This window comes from Eptatretus burgeri, chromosome 12, assembly GCF_056783735.1.
Source record: "Eptatretus burgeri isolate ZD-2024b chromosome 12, Ebu_testis_v1, whole genome shotgun sequence".
Classification (NCBI taxonomy): Eukaryota; Metazoa; Chordata; class Myxini; order Myxiniformes; family Myxinidae; genus Eptatretus; species Eptatretus burgeri.
This window is the reverse complement of record NC_140972.1, coordinates 98,462,660-98,490,159: the sequence shown is the minus strand read 5'-3', so window position 1 is coordinate 98,490,159 and position 27,500 is coordinate 98,462,660. Positions and strand designations below refer to the sequence as shown.

The following is a 27,500-nucleotide window of genomic DNA, read 5'->3' as shown; positions in this document are numbered from 1 at the left end:
TGAAAGTAGAGCTTGATAGTATTTGTGATATGTTTCTTGCTGACGTCACCTGGTGTCTCCATTGGTCATGAAAGGTTACTCCATGCCATTCTTTTGTTTGCACGCCAAAGTACTCCTGATTGTCCTTTCTCTACCTTTCCTACCCGCGGTCACTTTTTTTTGTATCCATAGTCAAGGCTCTTGGAAGAGCTGGAACACAGAACGAATCAGGACATAACACAACATAAAAGGAACAGCAGGAGAATAGTGGGATGGGAAGGTGGAGCGGGAGAATGTGTCAGATTTGGGGTCCCGTGGGCATGGCGTGTTAATTTTTGGCAACCATTATAAATGTATTTTCCTGGGTTCTAGTACCTGGAACAATATTGCCATTTTTCTGTTGACCTTTATTGACCTTGACCCTCGGTCAGAGTTCAAACGTCATTTTAGCCAAAATTCAGCTTTTCCTTGATTTCCACTTTTAATTTCCAGCCTAAACGACATGTTTGTGCAAGGATGTGAAACACATTTAAATCTTCATGCAATATTTATGTTCTTTTCAGGAAAAGATGAATAAAAATTGTTTCTAAAGGCATACAATCCAAAAAAGGTGTATTTACAACATAAAATGTCAACAATGTCAGACGACTTGTGCTGATCGAGACAGAAAAATATAAAAGTTGTTCATAGTTAAGGCCACAGTTATACGAGTTACACATGCTGTATGTGGTGTGGATGAGATGAGAATAAAATATCCTTCGTGTGAAAAATGTCAAGTCTTCCACAAACCCCATGACATACGATAAGGATGACTTGGTGACTATCATCATCAAAGTCATGATGTCAGAGGAAGTGCAGCAAAAACATCTGTGCCCAAAATGAAATTGGCCAGCATGAGTATGCTACCATCATTGAAGAACACATCAATAGAGACAAGGTCCACCTCTGGGCAAGAATGAAAAAGATTCAGCTGAAAATATGGACAAGTGTAAGAAAGTTGGTGAAGCATAAACTGGCTGATCAAGTAGAAGAGCTGAAGGATGATTGGGCACTGGTTTGCCTGAATGCTGATTGTTCCCAGGTCCCAACCAGAGGTGAATCTCAAGGAAGCCATTGGTCACGATGAATTCACCTCACTCCCATGAGCTCTGTTCTCCATGACTGGAGCGCTTCCACCATGCATTGACAAAAGCGAGCTCATGGCCATACTGGAGGAGTTCCCCAAAGATGGAGAAACTGATGGTGCTCAGCTGCCAGAGAATGTTACAATCGATGATGTTCGACTTCCACAGAAGAAGGTCACCATCATAGATGGCGTAGCCTTGGTGCATGTAATGGGAAAGCCAGCAGGGATTAAAAAAATGCAGAGCTGGCAGATCATTTCACTGCCACACTGGACCTCAAGGCCAAAGACTATGATGAGATGCATCTCGTGTTTGATCGCTACAATGTCATAACATCACTGAAGGACGTCACAAGAGAGAGGGGCAAATGTGGCAAACCAGCCATCGTCTCTCATGTAGAAGACAACACACCTATAGAGAAGGTATCAGCAAAACAGTTCCTTTCAGGCACAAAGATGAAAGACCAACTAGCTGTGTACCTCACAAAGAAAGCCTTACACCACTTTAAGAAGACAACCAAGACCTTCATTGTCACTTCAAGGAAAGACGTGATGTCCAACAGTGTTGACGTACAGCACCTCTGCAGCACGCATGAAGAAACTGATACGAGAATCATCCGACACAGCCGAGATGCTGCAAACCGAGGAGCTACGGAATTGTACACACAGTCCCCAGTTGTGGACGTTCTCGTTATGATTATCAGATGCTGTCCATGACTATGCAAAGACACCGACTTTGTCACAGAGACAGGCGACAGGAAATGAGTCATCCCAGTGTCATCTATATTCCATGCACTGGGTGAGGCAAAGGTTGCTGCACTGACAGGCTTCCATGCTTTCTCTGGAGCAGATCAAACTGGAAGGTTTGCTGCCAAGGGCAAGCTCAGCTACTGGCAGGTACTGAAGAAGTCTTCTCCTGATGTGGTATCTACCTTTGTTGCCCTTGGAAATGCAATGAGCCATCACTAGAAACAACTGTGGCTCCAGAAAAGTTAGTCTGTCGGCTATGCACGAACCAGGGACGTCCACTTCTGATGTTTGTGACCTCTGCTGGAGATTGGTCACAAAGAAACAATTAGAAACCCAAAAGATGCCACCAACTCGAGGAGTCTTGAAATAAGCTAAATTGCACATGCACATTACCAAGCAATGGTGTGGTTCCAAGGCTATGTGCCTGACCCACAGCTCCCGCCACTGACAGACAATGGATGGAAAGTGCAGGGTGATGGACTGGTGGCCATCACAACAATGAAGCTTTCTGCCCATATGCAATAATATACCTAACGAAGTATGGCTGTAAGAAGACAATATACCTCTCCCACTGCTTCTGCAGATCACAAAATATAGACTGCATCGAGATTTGTATGTGTGGTGCAGATGGTGAAGTTTGCACCTACATTTATCACGGACATGCTTTTGTAACTGATAAATGATGATGACGAGGGGCTTATCCAGATCCTTTGCTGTGAATAAACAGTACATTAATGCTGGCCCAGTTTCACAAGGACATATGTGTTTTCACAGAAAGGGTTGATAAAGTAGTTCACCAGCGATAGCATAAATCACCCTGAAAAGAACCAAAATATGATGGGAAGTTACAGTGCCTTCAGAAAGTATTCATGCCCCTCATTTTTTTCACATTTTGTTGTGTTGTAGCCTGAATTTAAAATGGATCAAATTAAAAAATTTTTTATCATCGATTGACACAAAATACCCCATCATGACAAAGTGAAAACATGTTTTTCGAAATTTTTATAAATCGATCAAAGATGAAAAGCTGAAATGTCGTGTGTCAATAAAAACTCAACCCCTGAGTCAATACCTGGTAGAATCACCTTTGGCAGCGATTGCAGCTTCGAGTCTTCTTGTATATGTCTGTATCAGCTTTGCACATCTGGATTTGGGTATTTTCTCCCATTCTTCCTTGCAGATTTGCTCAAGCTCTGTCAAGTTGGATGGGGAGCATCAGTAAACAGCAATCTTCAAGTCTTTTTGCAGATTCTCAATGGGATTCAAGTCTGAACGTTGTCTAGGCCAATCAAGGACTTTCACATTCTTGTTCTGAAGCCATTCCGGTGTTGCTTTGTCTGTATGCTTGGGGTCATTGTCCTGTTGGAATGTAAATCTTCGGCACAGTCTAAGGTCTTTTGCACTCTGAAAAAGGTACTCCTCAAGGGTTTGCCTGTATTTGGCTTCATTCATTGTTCCGTCCATCCTGACAAGTCTCCCAATCCCTGCCGCTGAAAAGCATCCCTAAAGCATGACACTGCCATCACCAATTCTTCACGGTAGGGATGGTGTTAGATGGGTGATGAGCTGTGGTCAGTTTCCGCCATACGTCGTGTTTTGCAATCAGGCCAAAGAGTTCAATTATCATGTCATCAGACCAAAGAATATTTTACCTCATGCTATCAGAGTATTTCATGTGACTTTTTGTAAACTCCAGGTGTGCTGTCATGTGCCTTTTTCTCAGGAGTGGTTTCTGTCTGACCATTCTCCCATAAAGCCGAGATTTGTGAAGTGCTGCAGAGATTGTTGTCCTTCTGGCAGGTTCTCCCATCTCAGCCAACAAATTCTGTAGTTCTATCAGAGTGATCATTGGGTTCTTGGTCACCTCCGTCACCAAGGTCCTTCTTGCCTGGTTGCTCAGTTTGTTCGGACGGCCAGCTCTTGGAAGAGTCTGGGTCGTTCCATGTTATTTCTATTTCCTAATGATGGAGCTCACTGTGCTCTTGGGAACTCCTATCACTTCAGAAATTGTTTTATACCCTTCCTCAGATCTATGCCTCCTCACAATTCTATCTCGGAGTTATACGGACAGTTCCTTGGACTTCATGGTGGAGTTTCTGCTCTGATATGCATTGTTAACTGTGGGACCTTGTATAGAAAGGTGTGTTTCTTTTGAAATCAAGTTCAATCAATTGATCTGGCCACAGGTGCACTCCAATCAAGTTTGTAGAGACATCTCAAGGATGATCAAAGGGAATTGGATGCACTTGAGATCAAGTTGGAATGTCATAGCAAAGGGATTGATACTTATTGATGCAAGACATTTCAGATTTTCATCTTTAATTAATTTGAAAATTTTTCTAAAAACAAGTTTTCACTTTGTCATTATGGGATGTTTTGTGTAAATCGATGATAAAAATTTTTTTTTATATTTAATCCATTTTGAATTCAGGCGGTAACACAACTAAATGTGAAAAAAGTCGAACGGTTTGAACATTTTCTGAAGGAACTGTATTTCTGTATATTAAACTCTGCAAAACATGTTCTGTAGAAATTATACGGTACTTTAGGACCCAAATCTATCTTACTGGTCCATTATAAATTCTGTAGAAACTCTACAAAATTTATTTTGAGTATATATTCTATGGGAATTACAGTTCTATAGAATTTTGTCCTCAAGTACCATATAATTTCTAGAGACAGGTCCTCAAGAATCCAACGTCTAAATAATTCTATAGAACACACATTCTCTGCAGAATTTATCGACATTTTAATGGATCTTCCATAGAATGTATACTGTCTTCCCGACGTGTAACTGTACGTATTTAGACAGCCAGTTAAACTCCGTTCAAGAACGACGTGGGAGTCGGGGAATAGCCTTGTTTGCTCCAGTGTTTTATTGGAGTCACACAGGCATGAAGTCATTTTTAAGGCGTGAAACTGGAAAAGACATAAAATACAGCACAATACACTAACGACGCTACATACGTTTGTGGTAATGACTGCCAAACAACAAGTGCTCACATGAATATATATAGAAACACACATACATTCTGTATGAGGAAGAGTGCCCATCCCAAGTGATGGGAAAAGCCAGCAAAAGTATCAGTGCTCAGTGACACGAAAGGCCTAAGTTAATTTATCAATTTAAATAATATTTACTTTAAAAAGGTCAGTTGTGCTGCACTTTTGGTTTTGCTCATAACCAAAGCTCTGAGTTGAGCTACTTATACCGCCTTCTGCAAAATGGTTGTGCAACATCGGTCGGCAGAGGATGGATTTGTCGAAAAAGAGTGCAAAATATCCTGGTTGCAAAATAAAATTTGGCATCAACATTACTCATGCCTGTTCTCCCGTCATTTCAAAAGTGAATGTTGAGCTTTTCAAATGCAGCGTGAGGAGCGGTCACCGTAAATGGGAGACAGACGAACGCACGGACAGACACCATGGTTCACAATAAAAGAGATGACTTCCCTTCCAAGGAAATTCATCACAGAAAGAGACCATTCGGCCCATGAAGCCTGTACAATTGTTGCCAACCTATGACTTCTTGTATACAGAGTCGAGGCTTGTGGAAGAACTAAAACACAAAATGGATCAGGACGCAACAGGATAAAAGGAACTGTAGCAGGGGTAGGGGAGGGGGACACCAACAGTGGTGTGTTGGATTTGGGAATATGACAGCAAAAACAGCAAAAGTATTTATTAATCGGTCACAGTTAGCGTTAGACATGAAGATGTAAAGTATGCAGTTCATTTTCATGGACATTTGCTTGCCTTGTACATGCCAATTGAGTACTGGAGGCGTAAGTGGATCTAAATGGTAAATGCAGAGCAGCTTTTCCATTAAGTTGCATGGTTTCAGGTGTCCTGAATGAGAAGAGAATGTGTGGTGTTCCTTAATGAAGGCTTTACTTGACTAATGTTGCATGGCTGCCTAATGAAAGGGGACGGGGAGCAGGGGGGATTGGGGGAGAGGGTAGTGGTGGCAGTTTGCTCGTGATGGTGTTAATGCCGCCATGCATTATTCACTTTGATGTTCCTTCCATCGCTTTATGGATTCTTCTCCAGTTAAGCCTGTGTGTACCATTTTACAGCATCCCAATACTTATCTGATTGTCCTTTGATGGTGTCCCATCTCTAACTAGCCCGTAATCTGGCGATTTTTTTTTTTAGCTAATCTCAGTTGGCAGCTCCAGGGTGACGCATGGGCATGAGCCATGCATTTCTGAGCTCGATATGTGTCTTGCACCCAAATGGCATTTTCTCATCAATCTCCAGGGACTTGGACAATCTCACCCATCTCATGGACCAGGCTTCTGTTATTTCCTCAGTGTTTTGTAACTTGAGTATTGAGTCGAGTGTGTGTGCGTACGTGCGTGCGTGCGCTCGCACATGCATGTGTCTGTTTTCTTAGAAAATGCACATACTGTTTCTTTTCCTGTATATTGATGAAGCATTCAAGTGAATACATTTTATATACCATTTCCAGTAATTACTCAGGGAGGGGGTTGGGGAGTGGTCACAAGAGAATGTGTGGAATCTGTGAAAGTGATCAGATTTGTATTTAAATAACATCTCGATTGAGTGGTAAGCAAAATGGATGTGCTGGGAAATATGCATGTAAGGTGTGCTTGTTTACTTTACTGGTAGTGCAAGATACCTCATGTATTGTGATGTAATGGAATGTTCTACAAGGTTTATGAATATCTATAATAATAAAAGCCAATTTGTGTTAGCCAGCCAGTCAATTGGTCGGTCAGTCAGTCAGTCAGTCAGTGTGTCTCCTCCATAATTCCAAAACCATGAAACCTGAAAAGAACAGAAGTCTTTTCTGAAACTTTGCATGCAAACGAAGGGAATTTCAATGCAGTGCATGAATGGAAACCGGGTGTTTGGGTAAATTTAAACAACCCTTTTAAAGATAATTTAGGGGGGTGCTCATCTCAAAAAATCACAAAAATATGCCTTACAAAGATGGCAGTGCGCCATCTTGGTTCAGCCCTTTGTCAGCTCGCTCGGGTTTTAAGCCGCCATTTTGTTGTGCCTGCTCAACAATGTCTTGATTTGGAACAGGCACAACGGTTTATCAACGATAAAGCACTTAAAATGTTTTTTTTTTCTTCACTTTCCTCACTCATATCATTGAATGCCTCATATACATACCGAGCAATCGCTGCATATATCGCTTTTGTTAGTGCTATAGTTTTCAAACTAGGAGCTTGGAGCGATTTCATGCATTATATGATGCAATTTTCCATGATGACCTCTCACAGGCAAATTAAAGTACATAATCAAAAATGATTTTGGCTTTGAGGATCGGATCTTGTGGATTAAATAAGTTTCAAAATTTGAAGTGAAATCTGAAATTGTGAAGAGATTTGTGGTTTTTGTTTTTGCGGGTTTGTCCCATAACCAATCGGCTTGCTGCTCTCATTTACCATGCCAGCCGTTGCTTAAGGCGCTGTCACACCTTGACGATTTAGCCAGCAATGGCAACGTATAAAAATGTATAGAAAAACCTTGGCGTACGCTGAAATTAAGAGTTTTTTTTAAAGTTTTGGTCGTATTTATAACGTGTTGGTCGTATGCATAACATATTAGTAACGGGCACAGAACGTTTCGTTGTCTTATAGATAACTTATACCAACGAATGCTTAGCCTGTTGTCGGCGTTCACTACCTATGCCCAACGATAGTTTAACTTAGGCTGCACGTATCGCCGACGAACTCGTGGCGTAGCCTGATAAAAACCTGCCGCACACTGATTTAAATCATTACCGCCTGAAAATTGAAAGTGTCAACCACACAGTCACACCGTGACGATTTAGCCAGCGTATGCCGACCTCTGAAAAATTTGCCGAACCAAGCTGGCACACGTCGAATACGTTCTGGGTAAGTTGTGTATACGTTAAGAGCACGCTCAAAAACGATGAAGTACGCTGTCATATTTCGTGGTACATCTCGTACATCGTGAAATTTCAAGCATGCTGAAAATTTTACGACGTACTCGCCGTATGGCTCACACGTTCCACTATGCTGGGAATAAGTTGTCGGCACGATATGTGATCGTTGACACACGTCGAGGCACGTTTGTTGTAAGTTACTCATAAGTCGAAACACGTCGAGGTAATGTTTAACATACCCGAAACTTATTTTCTCCGTCAAGGCACATTTTCTTTTTTTCTCCTTGGCTCCATGAAGGCACGTGACGAAATATCTGAAGCTGTTGTTGTTGTTGTTGTTGTTGTTGTTGTTTTTTTGTTTTTTTTTACTACTTTTTTTTTTTTTAGTCTATCACGAATTTTAAAATATATTTGGACATTTGCTTTTAAGTTTCGACGTCGACGTGACAATATCCTCAAACAGAAATATTCACGGAGGAGGAACTAAGAATAAGACATGAGCAATCTGAAGCGGCAATCGGACGTGACGTAACGGCACGTGACGAAATATCAGAAGTTATTGTTGTTGATTTTTTTTTTTTTTTTAAACGCTGCCAATACGCCATTATACGGTAGCTGTAAATTAGAAACACGTTCAGTAAGTTCTGTGGTCATCCGGAAGACGTCACTCAAATACGCCTACATACGTCAATATGCGTTGGAGGTACGTTACACATAGGTTCAAAGCACGTTACTCATAGGTTAGAAATAAGTTTTGGGTACGCTAAACATTACCTTGACGTGTTTCGACTTATGAGTAACTTACAAGAAACTTGCCTCGACGTGTGTCAACGATCGCACAACGTGCCTCGACGTGTGTGCAATGATCGTGTAACGTGCCTACAAGACGTTACTCATAGGTTATAAATAAGTTTCGGGTACGCTAATCATTACCTCGAAGTGTTTTGACTTATGAGTCACTTACAAGTAACGTGTGTCGACATGTGTCAACGATCGCATAACGTGCCTACAAATTATGGCCAGCGTAGCGGAACGTGTGAGTCATACGCCGGCATACGTCGTAAAATTTCAAGCATGCTAAAATTTGAGGACAACCGCAAAGTACAACGATGAAAGCCAGCGTACTACGACGTATGGCAGTGTTTTTCAGCATGCTCTTAACGTATACAAAACTTACCCATAACGTATTTGACGTGTGTCAGCGTTTTAGACAAATTTTTCATAAGTCGGCATACGCTGGCTAAATTGTCAAGGTGTGACAGCACCTTTATCAACTGTTTTGTTGGAGTGGTTGCTTGAGTGATTAAGCCACTTGGCAAGCGCTCTGCAAGCTGCTCAGTTGTTTGTTTGCACTGTCAGATACAAGCTGCTCAGATACACGACAAAAGTACTTGCACTGTCACTGCATTGCTCTGCAAAATACAACAAAAAACATATTGATCAACAGGCAAAGTTCAGGCCTTCAGAAGGGGGAAAGGGGAATGGGGTTGAAGGAGGGAGAAGGATGTGGGAGGGGAGGGGGAAGGGCGAGGGAAAGGGCGGAGTGAGAGAGGAGGGGGGCAAGTGAGAGAGAAGGGGGCGAGTGAGGGAGGGAGGCGGGAGGGAGGAGAGAAGAGTGGAGGGGAAGATGAGGGGAGAGAGGAGAGAAAGATGAGGGGAGAGAGGAGAGGAAAGAGGGAGGAGGTGTGGGTGAGCAAGGAGGGGTGAGGAAGGGGGAGAAGAGCAAGGAAGGGAGGGTGGGGGGAGCGAGGAGGTTGGGGGAGAGAGAGGGGAGTGAGGAGGGGGAGGGTGTTTGGGAGGAGGTAAGCGTGAGGGGAGGGGTGCTCAACTTGCGTTTGGTAATGGGATTTGTGGAGGGGGGGGGTAGTACAAGATTGAATGAAATGGGGTACGTTAATACAGCATGTGGAGACCACCAGGAGATATCCATGGGGGTGTAGAGGTGGTGGAGGGAAGGCATCGTGAGGGCATGGGAAGGTAAGGCAACATGAGAGGTAGAGAATGTGGTGTGACGGGAAGGGAAGGAAAGGCAGTGTGAGGGGAGGGCAAGGCAGCACAAAAGGAGGGGAAGGCAGCTTGAGGGGAGGGGAAGGGAAAGTCGATAAAACGTGTCCAAACAGCAACATTTTCTTTTTAACTGCAGGATTCTATATAAAACCAGGCGGGAGCATTTAAAGCCCACACTATCTACCTGGCAAAGGCCTTCCTGTATGATTGCATGCTAACACATGCAGTGACCTGTGCACCCCTCTGTTCGGCTCACTCCGAATCTGATTCGTACATGCTACAGTCCCTTCAATAGAGGGGGAAGGTGGGGGAGCAGGGGGAGAGGCAGAGGGGTGAGAGGGAGGGGGGTGAGAGGGAGAGGCAGAGGGGTGAGAGGGAGAGGCAGAGGGGGGAGAGGGAGAGGCAGAGGGGTGAGAGGGAGAGGCAGAGGGGTGAGAGGGAGAGGCAGAGGGGTGAGAGGGAGAGGAAGAGGGGTGAGAGGGAGAGGCAGAGGGGTGAGAGGGAGAGGCAGAGGGGTGAGAGGGAGAGGCAGAGGGGTGAGAGGGAGAGGCAGAGGGGTGAGAGGGAGAGGCAGAGGGGTGAGAGGGAGAGGCAGAGGGGTGAGAGGGAGAGGCAGAGGGGTGAGAGGGAGAGGCAGAGGGGTGAGAGGGAGAGGCAGAGGGGTGAGAGGAAGAGGCAGAGGGGTGAGAGGAAGAGGCAGAGGGGTGAGAGGAAGAGGCAGAGGGGTGAGAGGAAGAGGCAGAGGGGTGAGAGGAAGAGGCAGAGGGGTGAGAGGAAGAGGCAGAGGGGTGAGACGAAGAGGCAGAGGCATAGGGGTGAGAGGAAGAGGCAGAGGCATAGCGGTGAGAGGAAGAGGCAGAGGCATAGGGGTGAGAGGAAGAGGCAGAGGCATAGGCGTGAGAGGTAGAGGCAGAGGCATAGGGGTGAGAGGAAGAGGCAGAGGCATAGGGGTGAGAGGGAAGAGGCAGAGGGGTGAGAGGAAGAGGCAGAGGGGTGAGAGGAAGAGGCAGAGGGGTGAGAGGAAGAGGCAGAGGGGTGAGAGGAAGAGGCAGAGGGGTGAGAGGAAGAGGCAGAGGGGTGAGAGGAAGAGGCAGAGGGGTGAGAGGAAGAGGCAGAGGCATAGGGGTGAGAGGAAGAGACAGAGGCATAGGGGTGAGAGGAAGAGTCAGAGGCATAGGGGTGAGAGGAAGAGGCAGAGGCATAGGGGTGAGAGGAAGAGGCAGAGGCAGAGGGGTGAGAGGAAGAGGCAGAGGCATAGGGGTGAGAGGAAGAGGCAGAGGCATAGGGGTGAGAGGAAGAGGCAGAGGCATAGGGGTGAGAGGAAGAGTCAGAGGCATAGGGGTGAGAGGAAGAGTCAGAGGCATAGGGGTGAGAGGAAGAGGCAGAGGCATAGGGGTGAGAGGAAGAGGCAGAGGCATAGGGGTGAGAGGAAGAGGCAGAGGCATAGGGGTGAGAGGAAGAGGCAGAGGCATAGGGGTGAGAGGAAGAGGCAGAGGCATAGGGGTGAGAGGAAGAGGCAGAGGCATAGGGGTGAGAGGAAGAGGCAGAGGCATAGGGGTGAGAGGAAGAGGCAGAGGCATAGGGGTGAGAGGAAGAGGCAGAGGCATAGGGGTGAGAGGAAGAGGCAGAGGCATAGGGGTGAGAGGAAGAGGCAGAGGCATAGGGGTGAGAGGAAGAGGCAGAGGCATAGGGGTGAGAGGAAGAGGCAGAGGCATAGGGGTGAGAGGAAGAGGCAGAGGCATAGGGGTGAGAGGAAGAGGCAGAGGCAGAGGCATAGGGGTGAGAGGAAGAGGCAGAGGCAGAGGCATAGGGGTGAGAGGAAGAGGCAGAGGCATAGGGGTGAGAGGAAGAGGCATAGGCATAGGGGTGAGAGGAAGAGGGAGCAGGGTGAGAATAAGAGGCAGAGGAAGAGGGGTGAGAGGAAGAGGCAGAGGCAGAGGGGTGAGAGGAAGAGGCAGAGGTAGAGGGGTCACAGAGAGGGAGAGGGGAAGGGGATGGGGGGGAGGGAAGGGGATAGGGGAAGGGAGGGGAAGGGAAATGGGGAGAGACGAGAGGGGGAAGGATGGGGATTGAGAGGAGAGGGGAAGGATGGGGACAGAGGAGAGGGGGGAGGATGGGGAGAGAAGGGAGGGGTAGAAATGGGATTGAAGAGTGGGGAGTGGGAGAAAGGGGAGAGAAGTGTGTGATGGAGGGGTAATGGGAGGGAAGAGTGAAGAGGGGGAGAGGAGAGGGGGAGAGGAGAGGGGGTGTGATTCCGGCAGATGTTGCTGTCAGTTTAATGTTCATCCAAGAGACGACACACACATTGATGAATCACTCTGCCTGTGAAACATCGGGATGACAGTTTATAGCTGGGGAGGGATTCAAACCCAGGCTAGATGGCTTAGAGTGAGCTTGCCTACCTCTCGGCTATCCTGCTGTGATGTGGTGATTCATTGCTTTATAACTGAAAACACTTTTAACTCATTGTAATCATATAATTTATTTTGCCTTCTTAATGACATAGATGTTCACATGGACAACCGCACCACTGTATTGCCATGGAAGCTTGTAGAGAATGAAGCTTGAAGAGTGCTCCGAGCAAGCACGCTAATGACACCATTGAAGAAACTTTGAAAAACGAAATGTTTACTTTCTTATATGTATTTATCTATGACAAAGTGACAGGTTATACAATGAAAGAAGATTGTACAAAAACAGGAAATGTCATGTAAAATAAAATTGCCCATTTTCAGCGCTCCAGCCAATGCCCGACACACCGCAGAACAACGCAGGGCCAACACAGGTGAGTTGCCCCTCAACTTTGTTCAAGTCGATCGATAAACAGTATTCAGTGACAATGTGAATATTATCGAGCATTTGCCAGTGGCTTTGGCACTCAAAGAAGCACTCCAATGAAATGGTTGATGAGGAATGGCTGGTTTAGCAAGCGATTAGCGATTGCTGATCTGTCATATTGAACACCTCCCGGAGAGTTCCGAAATGTGAAACTATGCCCAAATTGGACAAATTAGCACTTTTTTTTTAGCAGTCGGAAATGCTGCGAAGTTCAATTCTGGAGCTTAAATTTTGTCATTTAGCTTAGTTTAAGAGATTCTTGAGGTTACGGCCCGTGCGGAAATTAAATAAAGCCACAATTGCAGTGTCTCCAGGTGTTTATAAGCATTGCATTGTATTCAGCAATTTGTGGGTATGATGATCAGGCATTTGATGATATAAGTGAGGAAAGACCAAAAAAAACAAAAAAAAAAACATTATCGTTAAGAAATCATTGCGGCCTGTCCCATGCCAAGGCATTGTTGAGCATGCCTAAAATTATCATCTCTTAAGACTCTTGCGAGCTGACTGAGGGTTGATGAAGATGGCATACCCACTGTCTTGGTAAGGCTTATTTTGGTTTTTGGTGATGATCAACCCCTAAATTATCTTCAAAGTGGGTGTTTAAATTTACCAAAAAACACCCAATTTTCATGCATGCACCCCTTTGGCGTACTCTTGGTTTGCATGCAAAGTTTGGGGTGGTGAGGTTTCATGGTTTTGTAGTTATGGAGGGACGGGCTGACGGACGGACCCACACTGATATTTATTAGACATTTATTTCATCTATATATGTATGTGTGTGTGTATATATATATATATATATATATATATATATATATATATATATATATATATATAGATATATATATATATATATATATATAGATATATATATATAGATATATATATATATAGATATATAGATATATATATATAGATATATATATATAGATATATATATATAGATATATATATATATAGATATATAGATATATATATATAGATATATATATATAGATATATATATATATATATATATATATATATAGATATATATATAGATATATATATATATATATATATATATATATATATATATATATAATTTGTTGCAGACCGGGGGTCAGGTGAGAAGACCACCGGGGTGGGGAGGAGCTATCTCGGGTTCCCACCATACTCCACGGAATTGTAGGCCGTCGCACACGGATAATTCCATGATGCGGCAGATTGCTAACTGACCGTGAACGCCAATAACTTAACCGCGTGACCTGGGGTCCTCCCATGAATGGGTTAATCGGGTTACTTAATTAATCATGTGATTTAATTACCGGGGAACACGCCCTCAGTATGCCTTGTCCGAACTGGATCACTTTACCGGATCGGATGCAGCCGAGCGACACTGCCAAGGGCGTACCGGCTAAAAGGAATGGATTGTTGGGAACAAAGTCCCTGCGAAGTTAGGATATGGACCCTGCTGGATCAATGAAAGAAAGACGAAAATGAGCTGGGAACATTTCTACAAAGGGATTTATTAACAGGCAGGTGAGGAAAGATATGTTGCACAGTGATTATAGCTTTTATTGTTGTCTGTGGCAGAAATGTGAGAGGTGCGGAAATATACAAGTAACCTGCAAAAGCAGACACAGAGCAGAGCTATCCTGATATAATTATTGTACAATATTAACTTAAACGAGGACAGGTGCCAGGACAAGCACGCGCACGCACACACACACACACACACACACACACACACACACACACACACACACACACACACACACACACACACACACACACACACACACACACACACACACACACACACACACACACACACACACACACACACACACCGATGAAGAGGAGTTAATGAAGAGAAAAAGGAGAGATTCGATGAGGTTAACAGTCTCAATACCTTGCATGATTGCTCGATTGTGCTACGATTACGTTTTGGGCAGGATGCTCCGCATGGGCGATACCTCCCTGACAGCTGGCGCATTGTCTCTTGCTTCGTGGCACTTCGTGCAGGTGGCGTCGGTCCAGGGAATGAGACGCGACCGTCGGGCCTGAAGGGAGGGACTTGGGTGGAGGGAGAGGCAGAGCCAGCAGGCGAATTTGTAAAGAAGGGCGGAGCCAGCATGCGAACAGGTAGGTTGTCGATCCCAAGTCCGACAGAATGAGCTGTCAGGAATGGAGAATGGAACGATAGGCAGAACGACACACCAGGTACGACGATGACTCCTCCCTCCCTCTGCCCCGCGACCCATCCTTTTATCGAACCGGTGTTGCGCGGCAGGGGCGATGACCCGAAGCGATGTCGTTACCCGAATCGGGCGCTCTGGTTGGTCCCCGGCCAGCACACGGGCCGGCCGCCATGACCGGAAATGGCTCCACTTCACTTCCGGACAGATGGTTCCAAGCTGCGGAATTGTCTTGCTCCGAACCCCCGTGACATGAATCGCCCTTTACCGAATCCCGTTACATGAATTGCCTTGCACCAAACTCCGTGCCATGCCCCGGCGACCTGTGGTTGGCACTGGTCAATGTGCCTGCTCCATGGTGCGCCACGCGGCCCGAGCGATCCGGCTGCACAGCATGCCTCTGCCTGATAGCAGCTGCATCGAGGCGGAGGTGCGGGAGGATGTCTGCCGTCAGCGGGAGACATTTGTCGTCGTGGTGAGCGAAGACCGATGGTAAGATGTCATTGTAACCTCATGTGCAGACCTGACCAAAGATGTGTTTTATTCGTGCCTCGTTCTGCATGATGATAAAGTATCATGGCCGCGCGTGAGTCCGCCATGAAGCATGTGGCAAAGCGCGCGGGTCCGCCCACCATCGAGCATCGTGTTCGCGGTTATCAAAGGCGGTGGGATGCACGGTGCCAGCCCTGATCTGTGTCAGGGAAATGAGGGAAAAGTTTGGATATAATTATGTATGGTTGAGTTGAAGAAGAAGATAGATATAATTATTAAATGGGGATTTTGAAATTGGTTGGAAAGGGTGTGGCCACGTGCGCCTTTGCAAGTTGCCAGCATTTTGGGTGCCTTTTCTTCCATCTCCTCAGTACATGTTCCGTGTAGCATGGGCGTCATGTTGGGTGCGTCTTCTGTCCACTGGGTGGAAATTACCGCTGCACGTGCGTTTGGCAGGTTATGATTTCTGCAGAGGGGTGTCTGGCGTAATGCCTGCTTGCCCTTCGCTGAGGACCCATCTCACAGCGAAGGGCGCACATGGCTGGGATTTACCTCTGGAATAAGAGCAGAAATAAAGAATAGCAATGAGTGCAGACATTTAATCAGACGTAGCTATGAAGTTTACACAACGCACTGTCCCGTTAGACAAAAGGGAAGGGACTATCTGAACGTATATTAATGGAATAACTGTCGAGGTACAGCTGTATGATGGTTGCTATTGCTTTGGAGGGATGTGGTTATATCCCTACCACAACCACTAATACCACAACTATATATATATATATATATATATATATATATATATATATATATATATATATATATATATATATATATATATTATCACCCATGATATTCTTGGCGAAAATGCCAGGGACAGAAAAAATGCTGCTTTATATGATACGTGCCATGTTGTAAACAATAGCAAAGAAGGGACATTCCATGACTCATGGAAAATACCAGACGATAGAAAAGATGGCACATTCAAAAAATCTCGTGTGCATGCTGTACTTCCCTCGTGTTCTTAGGAACTAAGTAATGCTCTCGGAAAGGTCATATACAGGGTCCCCCTACATATGTAGGTTAAAACCCATCAGTACATAAATGTTTTTTTGTTTCTTGAAAACGAAAAGGCATTAGATAATGTGCATGTGTGTGATTAATTTGCTAAAAAAATTGACATCCTTCATCATTTGTGAACTTCTTCTGTGAACACGGCCTTTTTTTCAGGTAATTTCCAAGACAAACACCTTGCATTTGGGTCCGTCATTTGGTTTGAGTTCCTGCAGAATCTGCCCCTTATAGGCGTAAAGCTTCACTCTTTTTTTTGCACAATCCTGTGTGCAGCGGTGGTTGGTCGTCCCAGTTCTCTGGATGTGCGTCAAATTGATTTTTCTGGGACTTTGTTTAAATGAATCACAAACTCATTCAACATCTGCTGCACTTGTGCTTGGTCGACCGGTACTTTTCTGTTTCTCACAACTTCCAGTCTCCTTAAACCTCTTGTCCCACTCTGAGACTAGTTCACGATGGCAGGTTCCTTCCATACCCTGTATGGAAATTACGGTGAACTTGCATGACGGATCTCGGCTGAGCCATTTAACGCACCGAGTTTTCTCCTGTGGAGTCGCCATTGTATTTTACATTAACCTAACAGAACTTAAAATAACGAAAGTGTTATGAATTTCTGTATCGCACAAACCAAAGGGTATTGTTGTATCATTTTTGGTGCTATGTATATTAATAATCAAAGTTGTCAAGGTCTTTTTGGCATACCCTGTACCCTGACATGATAATTGGACCCTGTATTGTTGTATGATGTAATTGTTGTTAATATTTTCATGCCCTTAATATCACGTCATTTGTTTACTCACAGCTGTTTCTTGTCTTTGCTGCTTGTGGCTGCGGTCGTGTGGAAGATCAAACAGAGTTGCTGGGCCACACGACGCCGTGAGGTATGTTGGTCTAAATCCTCTTGTTTTCTGCACTGCAGTTGCAGTATATATTAATATATATATATATATATATATATGTATATACGTATATATATATATATATATATATATATATATATATGTATATATATGTATATATATATATATATATATATATATATATATGTATATATATATATATTATTAACTCCAGTATATATTAACTCTTAGGAGTATCACTTAGCACGAAAACGGTCTGATGTTATGTCATTCATTATTGTGCTTTAATCTTGCATCTTTATTCCTTGAGTTTGTTTTTGTTAATGGACAACTTTCACTTTGTCTATTCTTTGGATTTGTCTTGTCTGGACGCCACTGGGCTTGTCCTGTTTTCTAGAAGCCACTGGGTTTGTCCTTTTGTGTCTGTGATGTTGGTTATTTCATTGTATATGAACCTGTGCAATGAAATGTCGACACAAGAAGTTTCATTTCTGTCCATTTTTCCTCTCGTATCAAACGAAACACCCGAACATGACCCACGTCATGTGATGAGTGTATCGAGCGACTGACTACTTGCAATGTAAGGAATAAAGAACTCACGATGTACATTTTTATAGTTTTGGGAGGCAAAGCAGATGATTTAAAGGGGAAACTTGTCACGTGTTATGGGAAGGAATAATTGACAATACTCTTGAGAAAAGCAAAATGGAGTTCTATACCATGTTGGGAGGAATTGGGAAGGACCAGCGAGCAAGATGAAGAGGATCCAAGGGATAACGAACATCTGCATAAGGAGAGCAATGTGGATGTGCTCCCACACACAGCACCTACCTGCTTATCCATCATTGCAATTTATATTGTTGAATTTTGTCTCATTTTATATGTTTGGCAGTTAAGGCTGTTTATTGAGATTGTTGAAAAAAAATGTTGTGTGTTAAAGTATGTTGAGCCAGCACCTGCTTCCTTTAGAAATCGAACCTTTTGTTTATTTATTTTTATATTGGTGAATTGAGGCTTATCAAACTGCAGAACAGGGGGGGGGGGGTAAGGGGATCAACGGACCAACTGAGGTGGACAGATTACTGTGTGACAACAACAAACCTTGATGCTCCATGGCTCAAGGAGAGGAAAAACGTTTTTGTGTACCGTGTTGAGGCTCGTGGAGGAACTCGAACATAGAATGAATCAGGACAGAACAGAACGAAAAGAATGGCAGAGATTGAGGGGATGGGGTGGGGAACACAGCAACAGTAGGATTGAGGGATAAAATAGATGGAGAAGTGGAAAAATGCGGGATGTGGGGAAGAATGTGTGCAAGGGGAGGACACTGGTGAGCAAGAGGGATCCAGCCACAAACTCTCAATCACAGAAGTGGAAGGAAAACCCGGAAACCAGAAAGAGATGGGCTTGGGGAGGTTTCCTGAGGGTAGAAAAGATCATGGTTTTTGATGGGGGTTACCTGAGATGGGAGTGAAATGCTGTCTTGAAACCCTGTCGGGAACAATGAGATTGAAGAGAATGTGGAAATTGTTTCCACAGTTGAGAGAAAAGAGGAACGAATGAGTGGAGGAGAGCAGTGATTTGGGATTTGGGGAATTTCACCAGAAGGGGTTTGCCGGCAGACCTTGTGCTCCCAGCCTACATTTACCTGAAAGGGAAGGGGGAATGGGGGACAAAGCACAGAAAGAGCAGAGGGAGCAAGACCAGAACGTAGGTGTTAGAAGACACAGAGGACACTGACCTGTATCCGATGTGAAAGTGATAGGCTCAGAGAGCCAGCTTCATCACCGGGGATTCCAATTCCAATAATTTTGAAGTCTGACATAGTAAGAGGTGACAACAGGGTCTGATCAGGTGTAATGAAGCGCAGAAGTGGAAATGGGGGTTTTGGTAAGCAGCAAGCATGAAAGCTTGTCAGGAAGAACTCAAGATAAGTGACTCATGGAGAGTTCCATGTACAAGAAGAGAGGGGGGATGGAGAAGTGCAGGTTGGTGTTGAGTTGGCGAAGGTAAAGGAAATGGTGGGACTGATTTTCTGATCCCATCGATAGGGCTGTCTTTCTGGGAGAAAGGGAGCACATGAATTCGCCGCAGCATCACCACTGTCACAGGCATTGGGTCTAGTCCCTCAAGGTGTTGTGTGAAAGGAGTTTCCTGCTCGTTTGTTCATGAGAGTAAGAGTAGAATTTGTGGTAAAAGTAGTGTAATTTATTTTTCTTTGAGAAAAGATCACGCATCTTTTGTAAGATGACTATCCGTACAAAATGACACAATCCGCCCCAGAATGCTCTGTGCGTAAGCGCATAAACCCCAGGAAATGGTGGTGGTCGGGGCAATGTAAAGTATATCGCATGTGCAAGATAAGAATTGTTACCTAAAATGGCTCACAAAGCATCAAAAAAAGCTGAAAATGCTTGGGAATACACCGGCGAGAAAGGCGTGTGTCTCGAAACAACGAAACATTTGGGGGAACTTGCTGAACTCGCCCAAAAAGCTCACAGCCTGCAGCTCCCTGCACTGCAAGCTGTTGCAGAGCTTCCCGATCATCCCTTGTTCGTGAGGGGAATTCATCCTGTATCTGTGGCTTGTCGAGCACAGGTAAGGGTAAGCACAGGGTAAGTTTAAAATGATGATATTTACGATTTATCATGGTTGGGAGCAGGGGGGTTGTGGGGAGGTTGGGGGTGTTTTCTGAGTGGGAGTGGTATGGGCTGTTCTAGAAAGCTTTCTTATGAGAGTATGGAGAAGGCAAATTAATAATTTGTTCAAAATGTCAAAAGTTAAGGTTGCATAAAATCATCACTTTTCATCCAATTGACGTGAAATTTTAAGAATTTGCATAATGGGTCACTGAATTGGTTCACCAATCAAAAGCGAGAAGCCAATTTTTTGTTTGTTTTGAGATCAAAAGGTCAATGGTCAAGGTTGCCTAAAATTGTTAATTTTCATCCAATTGACTTGAAATTTGAGCAGAGTTTGCATATTGGGTTACTGAAGCCTATTGCTCTTGTGGTCAAAAGGTCATGGTTGCCTGAAATCAATTTTTAAAGTTTTAAATTTTTTTTTAGGTATTGCCAAAGATGGAAGGAGGTTATGTTTTCACCCCTGTCTGTTTGTTTGTATTTGTTACTTGTGAAATTCTAAGATTTTCAAGTTTATTGTTTGGTCTTGTGCATTATTTCTTCTGTCTGTCCGTCTGTCCGTCTGTATTTCAATCACCAAGAGGTCTCAATTTTAAACCGATCTTCACAAAACTTCACCACATGGTGGAGTTCGTCAAAAGCAAGAAGCCTATTCTTTTTGAGGTCAAAAAGTCAAAAGGTCAACATCGGCCAAAGGTCAACAAATCTGTCATTTCTAAAAATCCTCAATTTTCATCCGATTGATGAGAAATTTGTGGAGGATTTATATTTCAGGTCAATGAATTCAACAAGCTAATTATTTTGGAGGTCAATATCGACCAAAAGGTCAATACAGGCCCAAGGTCAACAACTAAGGTGATATTTCTAATATCCTCAATTTTCATCTGATTGACTTGAAATTTGAAGAGGATTTTATACTTCAGGTCACTGAATTCAACTAGCCTATTATTTTGGAGGTCAACAAAGGCCGAATTTCTAAAATTGTCAATTTTCATCTGATTGACTTGAAATTTGAAGAGGATATAGATTTCAGGTCACTGAATTCAACCAGCCAATTATCTTGGAGGTCAACAAAGGCCGAATTTCTAAAATTGTCAATTTTCATCTGATTCACTTGAAATCTGAAGAAGAGTTGCATATTTGGTCATGGTCATTGGATTCAACAACCAATTATTTTTGAGGTCAAATTTGTTTTATGGATTTTGCAAGTATCGTGCTCTGTACGACATATTCTTCTTGTTTGTTTGTTTGTTTGTGTGCAGGATTTTATAAAAAGTTGTGTGTGGATTTGGATGAAACTTGGTGGGCAGGTTGGGTGTGTGACAGGGATGAATTGATTAGATTTTGGTGAAGATATGAATCTGGATCCAGATACTAGAATTTTTCAGTAATTCTTCGCCATTGAGAGATCAGGTCAAAACCGATATATCGCATGATATCTCAAAAAGTTGTGGACGGATTCAGACAAAGGTTTGTGGACACGTTGGGTGTGTGACGAGGAATAATTGGCTCAATTTTGGTGAAGATCAGAATCAGGATCCGAGAATTTAAGTGATTTAAGTGATTCTTCACAATTGATTGATAGGGCTAAAACAATATACTGGAAAGCACAATATCTCAAAATGTTTCAGACAGATTCGGAGAGAACTTGGTGGACTGGTTAGTTGTGTGACAAGGACGAATTGATTCAATTTTGTTGAAGATCTGAATGCAGATCCAGTTACGATAATTTAATTTTTAGAGTGATTCCTCACCTTTGAAAAATGGATCCAAAATGATATGTAGCTCGATGTATCAAAAATTTATTGGGCCCGATATGTTCTGCTGGATCAGGCATTGTGTGGCAGAAGTATGCACTCTACAGAGTCCCCTTCTAGTCTTTTACTGTTTTCATCATGTTTAGCAAACAAAAGAATAAGACAATGTCTGATTACAAAGCGGACGCGGACTGGTTTTGCATTTTCAGATGCATTCTAGTTTTTTTGGTTTCGGGGCCACAATATAAGTAAATTATACAGTTAATTGCATCAATTGGTGAAGGGAGAAGTGTGTGTGTGTGTGTGTGTGTGTGTGTGTGTGTGTGTGTGTGTGTGTGTGTGTGTGTGTGTGTGTGTGTTATTTTTGTATTTAATATACATATGTCACGTGTAATTATGTATACTGAAACGCAAAAGAAACTTACCACTTGTTTGAAATGTAATAAAATTGTAACAGTTCAAAATAAAACAAACCAACAATTGCTAATTGAAACATTGGCATTTTGTTGATGACATGTCAAGTTTTTGACCAAGATACACCATCTCATAAGTTTGTTCTGCAGTACAGAATAGCACAGGGTGCAACGTCAGTCCCCTTTCAATAGCGTGTGGCCACCATTGTTTTGGATACAGGCAGTGCATCGTCGGCGCATACTGTCTACCAGTCTTTGGATGGATTGCTGCTGGATTCTGTCCCACTCAGTCCTCAATGTCTGAAGCCATCTGATTTAGGACCATCTGCCTGTCCTGCCTTACAGTGGTGACTCTTGGCTTCCCTGATCGAGGTCTGTCATCTGCAGAGTTGTGGAGGGTGTCTCTGTCCACCAGGGCCGATATCGTCTGGTGTGAACAGCCAAGGCGACGTGCCACCTCACGGTAGCTCAATCTGCCTTGCAGTATGCCCAAGGCGCACTTCCGTTGATCCCTTGACAATCGTGGCATGTTGATTGAAATGCCCATTTTGCACTGGCCTTTTTAAAGCCAATATCAAGACATCACGTTCAGCTCATTAAAATCATCCCGTATCCCTTGGCGAATCACTGACAGTCAAAACGGCTGTTCAACAGCTGTGCTATGAAGTGACCATTGAAGGTTCAAGTGACCATCCGTGACCGTTTTTTCTGACAGTGAGGACACTATTGACCACAAATAAGTTCACACATTTACTACACACAGTGTTATTGTTGATATTTGAAGGTTTAAAAGGTGGTAAGTTTCTTTTGCGTTTCAGTATATATAACATGTGCACCATGTCACGTATAATGTGAATATACCATGTGAAACTTGTCATGTATAATGTGTGTATTTAACATTTGCAACATGTCACTTATAATGTGTGTTTCTAACATGCAACATGTCATGTATAATGTGTGTATATAACATTTGCAACATGTCACGTATAATATGTGTGTACAGTATCTAACATGTCCTGTATAATATGTGTGTACAGTATCTAACATATCCTGTATAATGTGTGTACAGTATATAACTTGTCACGTATAATGTGTGCATATAATGTGCAACATGTCATGTATAATGTATGTATATACCATGTGCAACATATCACCGATAATGTGTGTGTATAACATGTGCAACATGTCATGCATAATAAATGTATATTACATGTGCATCAAATATGTGAAAGATGTCCTATATATTATGTGGATATAATGTGCAATATGTCACATATAACATGTGACTATAACGTGTGAACTTCAGCTTCTCTTTATTTGTTACTAGACGACCTGTGAACCCGTTGTGTTCCTGTTGTGACAGCGGTTGATGCAAAAAATAATTTCAAGAAAAAAAAAAGGTTGCTCCAGCGAATTATACCGCTGAGGTTGTTTGCATTGATCTAATTCTCCCGAAGAGTACTTGACTGGATCAGGAATTGATTTTTTAATAATTTTTTTCGTTGCCTGATTTGAACGAAACGTGATGCTGCACACTGCAGGGGAATGGTGAGTAAGGTGGCACTATAATTTTTGCGCTATCGTGTTCCGTTTTGGCTGTATTTCGGGAACATACATACATACATACATACATACATACATACATACATACATACATACATACATACAAGATGAGAGTTTTAGTTATATATAGATGAGGACTTAGATGAAGATCTGGTCACATTTTAGGTCAAATTTATACAGAATATTCTAAAGGGTTCATAAACTTTTTCTCACCACTGTAAATCTACATCCAGATGTAGATTGCGCCAATATAGATCGACCTTCTGTGTGGCCTCTGGTATACACCCGGTCTTGGTCTCCTCACTCTCGATCCCATCCCTCCCTAGTCTCACCCCTCTCTGATGGGACAGAATAGTCATAACCCATCAAGCCGCAAGACAAGTCGAGGGTGCCAGACCACGTCCCATACGCACATCAATCGATTCAACTCCGGGCGCTACATACCCACCCCTATGCCCCATCAAAGCTGCTGTCCACGGCTAGGTTCTCACTCCATGGTATTTGGCACAGTCATCAATACCACAAAACTTGGTCTCTCTTGTCCTCAACAGCCAGAACTTAGTAAGAGGGAGTTCGCAAAAGCTCGGGCCCTCTCTCCCGGCAGCACCAGGTCAACAAGTCCCAACAATTTTCAGGGTTATGCCGCGTCACAAACGCATGTCAGATGGTGTGATACCGGGCGTCGAGTGCACATCTCACCCCATTAAGCTGCCATATTTGGCTCGTTGCTCACTGCCCTCGAAACTGATGCACTCGTCGTGGCTTTTGGTCCCTTGTGTCCCAGGTGAGAGGGAGGTGGCACGAGCACCAAATCCTGCCACCTCTTGTCGCCGTGTGTGTGTGTGTGTGTGTGTGTGTGTGTGTGTCACACACGCAAGGCATGTTATAACCACGGTTGCCATAGGATCCCGACTCCTCTCATCCATGGATATTTCTCATATTTCTGTGAGTCCGATTTGCATTCAGGACCACAAGAATTATGGATAACCATCCTGAGATTGCCACAAACAAACTGATCTACAAACAAACTTAAATTACTGACAAACAAACTGATCGACAAACAAACTTAAATTACTTACAAACAAACTGAACGACAAACTGAAATTACTTACAAATTGAACTACAAACTTAAATTACTTGCAAACACAATGATCTCCAAACAAACATAAATTACTTACAAACAAACTGTACTACAAACAAACTTAGATTACTTACAAACACACTGATGTCCAAACAAACATAAATTACTTACAAACAAACTGAACTACAAACAAACTGAAATTGCTTACAAACAAATTAAACCACAAAGAAACTTAAATTACTTCTGAACAAACTGAATGACGAACAAACTTAAATTACTTACACACAAAGTCAAGTTACTGAAAAACAAACTGAACCACAAACAAACTTAAATTACTTACAAACAAACTGATCTCCAAAAAAACTTAAATTACTTACAAACAAACTGATCTCCAAAAAAACTTAAATTACTTACAAACAAACTGATCTTCAAACAAACTTAAATTACTTACAAACAAACTTAAATTACTTCCAAACAAATGAAACTGCAAAGAAACTTACATTACTTATGAACAAAATGAATGACAAACAAACTTAAATTACTTACAAAACAAAGTTAAGTTACTTACAAACAAACTGCATGATAAACAAAGTTAAATTACTTACAAACTGAACTACAAACAAACTTAAATTACAAACAAACTGAATGACGAACAAACTTAAATTACTTAAAAAACAAATTAAACGACAAAGAAACTCAAATTACTTTGAAGCAAACTGAACTACAAACAAACTGATCTCCAAACAAACTTAAACTAGAACTACGTTGTCGATGGCACACCATCTCATATTCCCGCGTGCACTGCTTTGTCCCATTAACGCTCGGTGAAATTTTATCTTGCAAAATGGATTGACTATTCTTTTCTATTTGATGTGCTTTATGACCAAATACTTACTATGTTTACTAAATCAGAAGTCATTACAAGCATGTCAACATTTCATGAAACATTAAGTTAACACTGTCCAGCAATATAGAACTGTGCATCAATTTAATCATAGGAATGAACTGTGTATAACATTAATTATAATACTTATTCATAATCAATTAGATAAATACAGTAAAACCTGTGACTGTTTGTCACTCATGGGGGCCACATAAGTAAGTTCTTTATAAAAGAATTTACCATGTACAATGGTAAATACACTTTTTAAAAATCATCCTCCATGACCCCACCCCCTCTAGCCCGGCCCCTAGGGGTCATATCAAAAATCTGAAAGTGTTGTGCATATACATACATATATATATATATATATATATATATATATATATATATATATATATATATATATATATATATATATATATATATGTATATATATGTATATATATATGTATGTATATATATATATATATATATATATATATATATATATATATATATATATACATATATCTACTATGTCCATACATATATCTACTATGTCCCAAAGTTTCAAGTTCCTTTTTCAAACGGTGTAGGAGGAGTTACAGGGTAAGACAGACGGACGGACGGCGGAGACAATCACAATATTCCCGCTTTTCTTCGAAAGTGCGGGAATAATTACTTTCAAACAAACTGAACGACGAGTAAACTGAAATTACTTGATAAATCAATCATGTGGACAAAGGAGACCCTAGGTTGAATTTATTCTCTCACAAGCACTCCAGCCACAGCTCATCACTCACCCAATCAGAAACGCTGCGTTGATAGTCGGATTCAAAACATTTTTTGGGTTCCTTCCCTCCATTCGTGAACACGTGTTTGTGCATTGGCGCAGAGACACAAACATATGTGTGTATGCATCATAATGCCAAATGTATCACCTGCTACATTATATTCAGGGTTTTACCCAAGAAGTTCAAGGTTATAAGGAATGTTGGATGTTTGGCTGGAATATTTGTTGCATTCATTGAACAATGATTGTTGCTTCATAAGACAAAAGAAACGCACCATTCAGCAGAAAAGATGGCAAAGCAACACACATGGCCTGTTATGTGCATTGCACATGTATTGAACTGCTACACTTGTGGTTAAAATGTACTCCATGCATTTGTTGGCACAGACTGGGCATGTGAGCACTCATTTAAAGTTAATGTAACTACAGATGGTTTTTATGTACTGGGCCATATCTATTAAACTGCTCACTGTACCGGTGCCTTTTAATTAATGCAATTAATTACCACATAGAACATGCCAATATGTTGTTCACTTAATACCCGGGAGTGTTCTTGGCCGTCCATAGCGCTGCTCCACCAGTGAAGTTGGAAGAGAACAAGGAGAGTGATTTCTGTGCATACAGCGAATATATGCTTTGCAGAGGAATATTTGAGGCCTAAATCTAAGTGAGGATTGGTTAACACACAAACATGGTGAAGTCACTCTTTTCAGAATCACGATTAATCATTGGAATTGCAGCGTTCATTAGAATATGATGCATTCAAACAAGCCTTGAAACTTGCTTTTGTTCTGCACATCTTGGTAGATTGTGCTCACACAATATGTGGATTATTGTATTTTGTATTTTTATTTTGATGGAAATGATCCCAAACAAGGCATAAAGCCACTCTAAGTAAGGGGATAAGGAATGGTCGATGAGGAAGAGGATAAAGCAAAACAACATATAAGAAAAATAAAAATAACAAGAAAACGTCCAATACACAGAAAGTATCAGAAGTCAGGTGAAATGTGATGTAACCTCAAAGATGTAAGAAGTAGGAATTGACATTTCTCTTAATGCTCCAGGGTAGATGGTAGGATAATGGGAACCACACTACAGGTAGTGAATTCTAAAGTGATACAGCACGAGGCATGAAACTATCTGCATAGCCTTTCATTCTGCACTTTGGATCAGCTGGAGTACATGGATGTGCAGAG

General features: G+C 42.5%; 1 protein-coding gene across 7 annotated transcripts in view; it reads left to right on the top strand.

Annotated features, from left to right (window-relative positions):
• The window catches only part of LOC147016219 (attractin-like protein 1), a 334,549-nt gene that overhangs the window by 189,927 nt on the left and 117,122 nt on the right, over positions 1 to 27,500 (top strand). For 6 of the 7 annotated variants that reach the window (XR_015050063.1, XM_085849045.1, XM_085849046.1 and 3 more), the window contains one exon: positions 17,133 to 17,211. The exons of the other annotated variant lie outside the window; for it this stretch is intronic. Coding sequence is in view for 5 of the 6 variants with exons in the window: in XM_085849045.1 (XP_085705171.1) it covers positions 17,133 to 17,211 (79 nt within the window). In the remaining variant the exon portion in view is untranslated. The remainder of the gene's footprint in view (positions 1 to 17,132; positions 17,212 to 27,500) is intronic. 7 annotated transcript variants of the gene reach the window in all.